This window comes from Sinocyclocheilus rhinocerous, unplaced genomic scaffold (assembly GCF_001515625.1).
Source record: "Sinocyclocheilus rhinocerous isolate Xijiao unplaced genomic scaffold, SAMN03320098_v1.1 scaffold2008, whole genome shotgun sequence".
In the NCBI taxonomy this organism is placed as follows: domain Eukaryota; kingdom Metazoa; phylum Chordata; class Actinopteri; order Cypriniformes; family Cyprinidae; genus Sinocyclocheilus; species Sinocyclocheilus rhinocerous.
This window is the reverse complement of record NW_015644775.1, coordinates 4,822-15,395: the sequence shown is the minus strand read 5'-3', so window position 1 is coordinate 15,395 and position 10,574 is coordinate 4,822. Positions and strand designations below refer to the sequence as shown.

General features: G+C 37.7%; 1 protein-coding gene across 8 annotated transcripts in view; it reads right to left on the bottom strand.

The window, feature by feature from the left end:
• eya1 (EYA transcriptional coactivator and phosphatase 1) overlaps window positions 1-10,093 on the bottom strand; it is a 42,369-nt gene extending 32,276 nt beyond the window's left edge. For 4 of the 8 annotated variants that reach the window (XM_016576629.1, XM_016576631.1, XM_016576636.1 and 1 more), the window contains exons 1-4: window positions 9,825-10,093; window positions 3,278-3,405; window positions 2,669-2,734; window positions 1,665-1,742 (exon numbers count right to left, since the gene is read on the bottom strand). In XM_016576629.1, coding sequence (XP_016432115.1) covers window positions 1,665-1,742; window positions 2,669-2,734; window positions 3,278-3,401 — 268 coding nt within the window. In that variant the 5' untranslated portion in view covers window positions 3,402-3,405; window positions 9,825-10,093. The remainder of the gene's footprint in view (window positions 1-1,664; window positions 1,743-2,668; window positions 2,735-3,277; window positions 3,406-9,824) is intronic. The other 4 variants (XM_016576632.1, XM_016576634.1, XM_016576635.1 and 1 more) reach the window with 2 other exon arrangements.
• Between the last annotated feature and the right edge of the window lie 481 nt (window positions 10,094-10,574).

The following is a 10,574-nucleotide window of genomic DNA, read 5'->3' as shown; positions in this document are numbered from 1 at the left end:
AGGGTTATTATAGTTAACTAAAACTAAAACTGAAACTAAAATTAAAACCAAAAAAAAAAAAAAAAACTTACAAAAAAATTAATAATAATAATAATAACAATAACAACAACAATTTAATATATTATTTTATTATTCATCCTATTTTATTTTATTGTCATTGTTTTAATATTTTAAATGAATGAAAATTCATTCAATATTATTTGTATTTTTTTATAGTTTTCAAACTTTTTTGCTTTATTATTTGCAATGAAAATTGTTATAAAGTTATTGTATATATTTTATACAATAATAAAATAATACATTTATTATTATTTTATCATGTAATATTATTATCTGGAAATTTTACTGTATTATTGTTTTTGTTGCTGTTTTATTTTAATATTTTTTTTCAACGTATAAAAAGTATAAATATATTATAATTATTTCGCTTTTTACAAAGGTTTTGTTATATTGTTTGCAATTAAAATTATTATACAATTATTTTATATATTGTATATTTTTTCTTTATTATATATTTATTATTATTACTATTTTTTTTTTTATTACTACTATTAATAATGTGTAATATTATAAGTTGGAATTTTTATTTTTAAAAATGCTATACTAAAACACTAACAATACTGTTCAATACAAATAGAATAGAATAGAATAGACTATTTTTAACCTATGTATTACATCTTCGTTTTAAAAAATAATAACTATTACTAATACTATTACTAGGCTTACTAACTTACTATTGCTGTTTTTAGACTACTAAATATAAGCTTGGTCCTTTGTGAATTTCCATTTGTAGGGTTTGGATGTCTTTTCTTTAGGGTGCATGTATTACAAATATTGCGATTCTCTTGCCTCGTGTGTATAATTGGCTGTGACATCTAAAGTAAGGGTTAGTTAAGGAGCTCTTGCTCCATGTAACTGTATTCTTTGCGCCCTGAAACCGGGGCCTTTTCCCCACACTTCAGCACCTGGTCTGGACAAACACTGAACCTCTACACTACTGCATCCCCTAAGTATAAAACGGTCTCAAATGACTTCAATTCATTCATATTGTCAGAGATAGACGTCCAAGCCAGGATTTATATGAGTCTAACATAAAGGTATCAGGTACTTAGTCAAATAGGTAGGGAAATAAGATAAATTAGCAGGAATGTAATACTCCATGAAGAGTTCTCGCATTTGCTTAGTAAGTAAAGTGAGGAGTCTATAACATGGAATAGACCTACCTAGATTTGTATGCTTAAGTTTGAAAATAGACCATTGAGAGTATAACGTTTTTGACACAAAGCAAGCGAGCTGGTTTTGTGGCCCCAAAATGTCTTAGTAATGGAGTACAAATAGGCATTTAATATCACTTTATGTCTCCCGTCTTATCAAACCTTATAAAGTTTTGTGGTTTTGAACGGCATTTCATAATTTACGAGTCATGCATCTAAAACCCATAGGATGTGCGGGCCACCGGGATGGGGTGTCACTCGATTAGGGCCGAGAAGGGGGCTGGGAGGGTCATAACTCAATGCCTGTTGGCCTGGGAACTCAGACAGAGCCTCACGCTACTAGAGCTCCAGCCACAGAGCCACTTCCTGGGCCTCTGCTTATCAGTAACCCATCTGTGGGATCATCTCCCACCAGTCAGCTCTACAGCTTTGAGTGTGCGCGTGTCGTACCTGATCCTGAGAAGCTGTCTAGAGAGCCGTCTGCTACAGAGGTGGCGATTTCACTGCTGCTCATTGGCTCTGTTTTAACTGCAAGCAGAAGGAAAGCAGAGCATTTGTGACGCTGCACTGGTAAAGCCGGTTGTCAGTCACACTACAGGCAAATGCCTTTCTGCTTGTAAAATCAACAAATTTAATCTTAAAGTAATGCGTGAATTTAAAGCCTAGCCAAAAAGCAAACTTTTGTAACATCAAAGTGCTCATCCAGATGGTTTTATTGCCTCACAATGTGGAAAGGATCATTAGGTGGTTGGGTATTGTAAGGGTGGCGTAATGAAGTGGGCTTCTATTGAGATAATAGAGCTTTCAGGTTTCGACAGCTCTATCCTGGCTAGCTCACAAGAGAGGCCTACAATTAAAGCTAATCTCTTCTACAAATAAAACAAGGACACTTCCCTTCCAATACACACAGCTCTTGTGTTGATTTAAGGGCAATAGCCATACTAAACATTATTATTTAAATGCATAAACCAATCTACTTCTGACAGAATGACATGTAAAAATCAAAGAGTAGAGAGTAGATAATTAAATCTCGAAGGGATACGGGAAAATAGTGGCACGGCACATGCAGAAACTAGTGCAGTCAAGTCTTATCACATACCACACATAACCATAAAACCGTCCTGCAGAACATCAAATAAAAAGCTTAAACGCACATTACGCGTGCCCGCAGCTTTTTAACCATTCACTGACGGTCTGGAATCATAGCCAAAAAGTCTCAAACCATGCTTTCAACAGATTCACCATAACACAACACAGAATGCCAAACAAGAGTCCAAATGAAAGGCACAATAGTTGAAGAGATGTGAGCGCATCAAATTGGCTTTTCACATTTGTGAATGCAATCAAATGAAATTGTTAGGATTGCCTCAGGCTGAAATGACTATATAACGTGTGTAATTTCACATATGACGCCAAGTATTGTCCTTTCATTGTTTCGCCAGAACTGCACAAACCTGCAGCAGACTGTGAACTAGAACTTAACAACCAGTCAGCTGTGGTAAGCATAGTGATGTTATCACCTATAGGGAGAAAGAATGGGACAGGACACATGACAATCTGCACTGTCACAGGTTGGGGCTTATCACTACAGAAATGGGAGAAAACCACAGTCAAGATTACATTATGTAAACTACTTCAGAGCTGAATACAATTCTTATGGGCTGTAACATGATCCGTGAAAACACTGAAAGTTCTACAGTTTATATAGTGCATGCATTGAGTCATTTTAAAATGTAGCACTAAAGTGCACTGATGCATTTGCAATAATTTATGTAGAAATATAGAAATAAGATATTGTAGAGGTCAGATATTTCAAATTCATGTATATTTACATTTAATTTTATAAAAAATTGAAGTATATGAATCCCCCTGACATGACAAGCATATCACATATCCAACAGAGCAAAAATCTGCAGATGGTTAACACGGATTCAACTTTTCACAACTTAACGGTGCATAAATGTTACACAAAGGGAATGGGCAGGTTAAAAACCGTGTTCTGTAGCGCTAATAAATCCACATTAATGAAGGTATACGGCCCGCCGGAGGCTGTGGAGACGTACCTTCAGTTCCATTTGGTGTCATGGAATTGTTATTTATATGTGAGTTGTCGATGTTGGGACCGTTTGGGGACTCACTGCTTCCACTTACTCGGCTGTGTGGACTAGCTAGATCCTGCATTTCCATAGACCTGAGAGGAAGAGACACACAGACGGTCACATGATACTGAATGACCCATGCACACACACTCAAACTAGTGCGTACATCAAGATCTGAAATATGAGTGATCGTTCAAAATACACAATTAACAATTACATAACATTGACTAAAAATAATTATTATATAATACAATCCATGTATATTTAAAAACCCAATACTGACATTTTTATGAAGCTAAAATAGAATTTTAGATGCATGTAAAACAATACCTATCTATTATTATTGTCCTCATAAGTCGCTTTGGATAAAAGCGTCTGCTAAATGACTAAATGTAAATGTAAACGTATTACCTTTACAAACAACATAACATTTCTGAATAACAGCAAAAAGAGGACCATAACAATAATAATTTTATATTATTATTTTAAAAAACAACATTAATTATCATTATTTAAATAGTTAATTTAAAAATGCGGCTTTCTCGGAAAACAAACTACATTAAAACAAGAACATTCCAGAAGCTCTCCAGAGAAATCCACTTAACAAGGGGCATTCCCTTGAGGCACATCAAATGACATTTGACACAAATTTAACAATTAATGAGACATCTGATGATTGATTGACTTTCTCATTTGAAGCATTAAAAATTAACCACCACTGGCCCGCTGCAATTTTCATACGTTCATTTCCCTCAGCGGTCTCTGATCTGAGACAGCAATAGCCAGGGCCGTGTGAGAGAGAGAGAGAGATGTGTGATTGTGAGGTCTCAAACCTCAACAAGAGCGACTGAAGAGTTCACTAAAGCATGCTGTTTGCACTGGCGAGCGTCTTAATTGTTTCTTTGTTTATGTACCGAAGGCCACGCCATTGAAAACATTATTCTACTGGCTCCATCGCACACTCGTGGGATTTTATTATGCATAGCAAATGGAAGGTCAGGCCAGTGTGCGTCTGCGGTTGGATGTATGTTACGGGTGTTTGTGTGTGATGTGAATGCGGCCGCAAAACTAAAACACACATCAGTCTCCAGAAAAGCATTATTGTGCTAATTGCGCCAAAAACGCGATGCCTTGCGTGCCGCGCTGCCAGAATCAATTAGGAATGGTCGTGTCACTGCTATCAACAAACATTTGGATTTTTATGAATAACAAAGAGGAGGAAATAAGAAACGCATTATCAGCGTAGATTATCATACCTCTTTTTAGCCGTCGTTCTTGATCGGCTATAAAATATCCGTTACAGATGGTCGCAGTTAAAACCGGGGGAAAATAATCCATGCCATAGAGATGTTAAAACTCGACTTGCTTTTCAAACAATGTCTGTTTCCGACACAAAGCTTATATGTCAGTCAAATGTTTTTGTTCTCTAACACCTCTTGATTCTTTCACATGTCCAGCAGTTTACAAAAAATTCCAGACACCTTCTCGTGAAGTGTCTCAAGCCGTTGAACTTTGCTAAACAAGTGGCTGCTTTTCAGTGATGCTGCTGGCAGCAAATCAGCTCCCTCTTACCTGAAACTGGACGGATCTCAACCATTTATGTCAAATAGTGTTTTTCCCTCTATTTCTTTCTTTCTCCCTGTCCTCTTTTTTACCTGCCAGGACCCTAAAAACAGTATCACTCCTTGTTATTTTAGCCCGATGTCTCTGTGAAGAGCCATCCGTGACACAATAGACGTTGTCTGAGAAAACATTTTTGTTATTCTCGCACAGAATGGCAAGAGAGGAGTCGGTGGAACAGAGAGGCACATTGTCTGTAGGCTCAACCCCTCCACCGTTGTTTCCTCCTTCCAGGTCTTCCCTCCTCCCGGCCGAATGACGGAAAGGTGATTCATCATTGGTCTACGACAGCTGCAAACTGGATTAGTCCTCCCCCAATCAACATGCAAAGCGGCTTAGCCAAGGTAAGCAGGAAAGGGAGGGGTGGGTGACCAGGAGGGGGGGTTAGTTTTGGGCGAGCCAGCCAGGGGCGCCTGCTCGAGGTCGCTGCCACTGTTGCCTCAGGAAGTGTAGGGAGGGGGGGGGTGAAGGCTGAGAGAGATGGGACTTTGTTGAACAGAAGCTAGTCAAGCATGACACCCCTAGCATCTTTCATCTGCAATTGACACTATCTGAAATTTATCTACACTCCCTCTCCAGGCGCACTGACAGTTCCTAATGATGGTCAGGGGGATGACTGGGACTTCGCCTGAGGGTTTGGGGGACAGATAGATACTAATGAGTGCATCTTCTACAATAAGTCAGAGTGAAACGTATTGGGTGTTTCTAAGAAGTCGGAGTTGAACATAATTGAGTGCATCTTGTACAGTTGGAGTGGAACCTATGGGGCCACACATGTTTTCTATGATACTTCAAATGCCGCTATTACTCTTTTTAGCTGACAATTACATTCTGCCGTCCACTTCTGCACTGATACCTGCGGCGCTATTACCCAATATCAGACCGGAGCCGAATTGTTGGATCTAGGTCATGGTTATTCGGCTTTTCCACCAAAATGTCTGAAAAATCCCTGCATGAATTTTTAATGCTGGGCTGTTTTCATGATGTAGTAACCCGAGCTGTTTGGTTTTGGTGTTTTTTGCCCCCCTCTTCCCACAATGGCCATGCTGTGATGAATAATGGTCAAGTTTTTTCCAAATTTCTCCTTCGCTTGACCCCGTCTAGTCATATTAACACAGTTTTGTGCTCTAAAGTCGTTCTTTACATCATCCTAAGTTTGGGAACAGTACTTTGGCTTTCTATAAAAAGTCCAGCACAAGCTGTTTCATTGCAAGACAAGGGAGATAAAGAAGGAAGGGATATAAAGAACTTGCTACGGCCTGCAATCAGCGCCCTGAGCTTACGAGGCATTACGCATGCCGGTCTCACGGCAAAGCCCCTCATCCAGCAGGTGATTTTTCACCAGGTGAACTGCGAAGGGAGGGGCCAGGGTGCTTTTAAAAGCAAAAACAAGCCCTTGTGCTGTACTGCTTAATATTTATTGTTTAAACAAAAAAGGAGTGCATTCAGCATCTTTGATGTGCGCTTGAATTCAACCTGAACTGAGCTGTCTTTGAAGCTCTCGGGAACAAAGAGCTGCGTTGGAAGTGTCATCAAACACGCTTCACTCACGACTGTTTGCATGGCTTTTTGTCTCGCTTTGCTTATTTCAAGCGCTGCGTTTCTATCGGCAAACATCGCCGGGCTTTTAACATTGATCATTGTAGAGCACGCGGGCTGTCTGAGCCGCTCCGACACGGATGAGATTCACCTGAATACTTCTATTGTGATGTAATAACAAGCACGGCTGAAATATTTGGTGGTACTTATTATACTGTGGGATTTTTTGTCAATTATATTTAAATTCAAATAATATTTTTCAAATTAAAAAAAAAATTATAATGAAATATTAGTGTCTATTCGCTTTCCCCTGCCTGCTTTCCAGCCACGGTTTACAAGATTGTAATTTTATAGGGCAAGACATGCATGTCTCTTTTTGAATTTCATAGACTATGCAAAACATGTGTTGTAAGTTACTAGTTTTGAAAAACAACGCTTTAATCAAAATAACTTTAAAACAACTAATCCCAACTTAAGCTGGTCAGCTGAATCCACATGGTGGCCCAGGAAAAATAAATCCACTTGCAAAGAATGTCGATGTAGACAACAATTGAACACAGATGTGACTAGAATTAGACACAGTTTACAAAATGCTACACTTCACTGGACTCTGTGAGCATAAAGCAAAGAAATGTGCACCGCCAGCAAAACACTGATTACCTTACGCATAAAAAAAGAACAGAATGAGAAATGCGTGCCTGTAATATCAGATTTAATTTTGTTGCAGGTATATGCTTGAAAGTTTTTTTCCCCTTGTAACTAAATTATGGATTTAAAATTGTGAATGTACTAAAATACTAATAATATGTTATTAAAAATGACATGAAAACTATCCACTTAAGATAATCAATATATACTAATAAATGAGTCCTATAAAAATATGTATCAATTATCAAATCAAAGGACACATATTTATGTGGAAACGCACACTTGGACACATATCCATAAAAATCCATTTGCTTTTTAATTTTTCATTTAAAAAGACAATTTAAACTTTTACAATTTTGTGTAATTAAAATTTTCATTCCGAACACGTGCTGCAGTTTTCTGATTGGTCTCTTCCATTTTGTTCAATCTGACATGGAGCTCAAGCGATGGACAGCGCAGCTACATTAAATCTGTTAATTCGCTAAATTATTTCCAGAAGTCCATCCGCTTCGAGTGTCCACCAGAGAAGATTTAAGGAACACATCTGATCAAATTCTCCCCACCGCAGTGTCACAGAAAAAAAAGGCGATCGCACAGTGCGAACACGTAAATTGTTACTGAAAAAGCATTACATTTTAATGCATACTTTTTTCTCAGCTTTTAATTTTACAGAAACACTCCTTTGCAATTAACTTAGATTTAAAAATAAAAAAATACAACAGATTTTATTGTTAGACATTTACATTTAATTTATTCTTTCCCCTATTTTCTTTAATTCACAACACTAAAACCTGCATCTACACAGACATCCTAAAAGCAAAAAAAAAAAAAAAGATACTCCGGTTTAGCTCATCCTCTGCTCCTCTGCTTAAGTAAACAAACTCCTTGATTACATGTAAACAAACACAAAGGAATTGTGAATGTAGAAGAGCCGTAATCAATTGAGCTTCTCAGCCCTTATTTCCTTTTCCCTGAGCGACATGTTCCTAAGACCAACAGTGGCATGTTAACAAAATAACACTCTACTGTATCTAGTAAACAACTAATCGCCACAAACCGTTTCCGCTGTCTCTATCTCATAAACAGTGAAGCGCAGCAGTTTCAATTAACCTTGTGTCTTTCACCGCGCACCGTTTCCAGCTCGGCCGCACACATTGGGCCTTCGGCAAACAACGGCACGTCGTGGGGCTGAACGCATGAGGGCTTATCGGAAAGAGCTTAATGCAGCCGAACTTATGCCTTATTAAAACAAATACAGTGTGTAAACAGTCCAAATCAAGCAGCCCATTATGAGGTAATTAGATAAGCGGGGTTATTGTGCGAAAGGAACACAGAGAGGGCGGCTGGAGGCAACACCGTATTAACACACTCTGGAAAAAAACAACGCGAGCTGGGAAACAGCTGCCGTGGGATGGCTTTTCAATTATTATAAAATAAAAGCAGATTTAAAAAACAATTTCCATTGCTTCTTTACTAAATTAATGTACAAAAACTTCAAATTACAAGACTAAAGTGAGAAGAACATTATCCATTTTGAGAAATATTTACAAGCCCTGAATAATTTTACCGGATAACACAAAATACTAAATTCTCAAAGGAACTTCCTCATCCTCGCATAGAAAACAACTCTTTCAAAAATGTGCGGGTGTCTTAGTTTTGGTGGCCGCCTGCCGATGTCTTACAAGACACCAATCTGCCTGTCTGTCTACCCTAAAGCATTCCTGCCTGCAGCAGATGGCATTGGATGTCAACTGCTAAAACTGAATTGGTTTTGTTTATTCTGCCAGCTGAATAGAATCTTGGGTTTTACTTGTTGGATGAAAAATAGAAACGTATTATCTAGGACTCAAAATGGGGTCATAATTTACAATGCAATCTCTTATTTCATTGCCTTGTACACCTGTTTTAAAGTATCAAAAATGTAGTCCCCACCTGAGGGCTGAGGAGATGTAAAAAGGTGAATTTGAAAAGGCTGAAGGTGTGAATCAGGTGCGTGAGCTCTCAGGTGTGAGAGAGAGTCACTGGGGATTTAAATTTGAGCGGCAAACGGTGAAAGTGACATGATGCATCTTAAAACTGTTTAAGCTGTATTTTATAAGGAGTTTTATGTTAAAATAAACAGTGTGTATTCATTGAAATTTTTTAATAAAACTGAAATTGCAAATTTGTAGGAACGTGAACTCAAAATACTATACAACATATTGCTTTTTTAAAAAACGATTAAATGCTTTATATGTATAAACAGCAATTAGCTTTTATGAACTTTGATATCTATGTTTTAAAAATAATCTGACAATATATACTACAGCGACATACATTTTTATGGTGTTACTGACATAAGTAGTTTTATTTTTATATTTTACAGTCTTTTATTAAATGTAATAAAGTAAACTGACACTATTGAGGATTTAACAGTACATTAAGTGTAGATAAAAAAAAAATAATACAATTTGTTGAGAGATAACTTGATAATGTTGCCGGTTTTGAAGGACTGCAATTTTGTCATTCAAACTACTCCTGATTGACGAACATAAAAATATTATATCCGAAGGCATTTTTAAAAATATTTCAATTTAATCTAGATCTTGATTATGCCATCACAGCTCCAAATACCCATGTAACTCTAAAAATGACGTAAAAAGTTCAACACGGGACACGTAAAATAATAAAAGTAGAAGAAAATACTAATCAAAATAGTACTCACTACAATTATGGTAGAATCCTTGCACTTTTTCTTTTATTCCTCCCTGTTTTGCAATCTTCCGTTGAGTGTCTGTCCGTTCCAGAGCAAATAAAGAAGTTTTTTTTTTAAAAAGAAACTTCTCTCAGAGTTGACTTTAAACGCGCAGATTAGCGATAAAAGACAACTTTTTTCTTTTTCATTTTAAGGGTGAAAAGTCATGGAGCCCCGTACTAGATCTCAAGAGACAGACTCCGAGCAAGAACGAGAGTTGTCCGATTACTGCTGCAGGCAGTGACTAGCTAGTGTCTGAGGAAGAGAAAAAAAGAGTGAAAGAGAGAGAGCCAGTTGAGAGAGACAGAGAGGGAGGGAGGGAGGGAGCATGCAGTTTGAAAGCGCAGAAAGTTGCTCGCTTCTCTCTCTCACAGGAAGACTTTAGTTTGGAGGAGGCACTGGGGAGTTTTCTTCACACCAGTCCTCCATATGTCATTCACTCAAAGCTTTAAGCAATATAGCCTTCCTCTAGATTGTATCAGTGATCCTAAGACAATGAAACGGCAGATCCTGCATGCATCTCTGCTAGTCTGCTGGATCCTGTGGCTCTGCACACACACACAGCCCCAGGGCACAGCTTTTTTTCCCTCTCTCTCTCCTCTCTCTCTCCCGTTTATTTTTATGTTCTTCTTCCCACAAACCGGTTCTTTTTTTGTGGCTGATTCTCTCTGGTTTGTCCCTGACAAAAGGATCCTAGTAGGTATGCATTAAGTAAATATA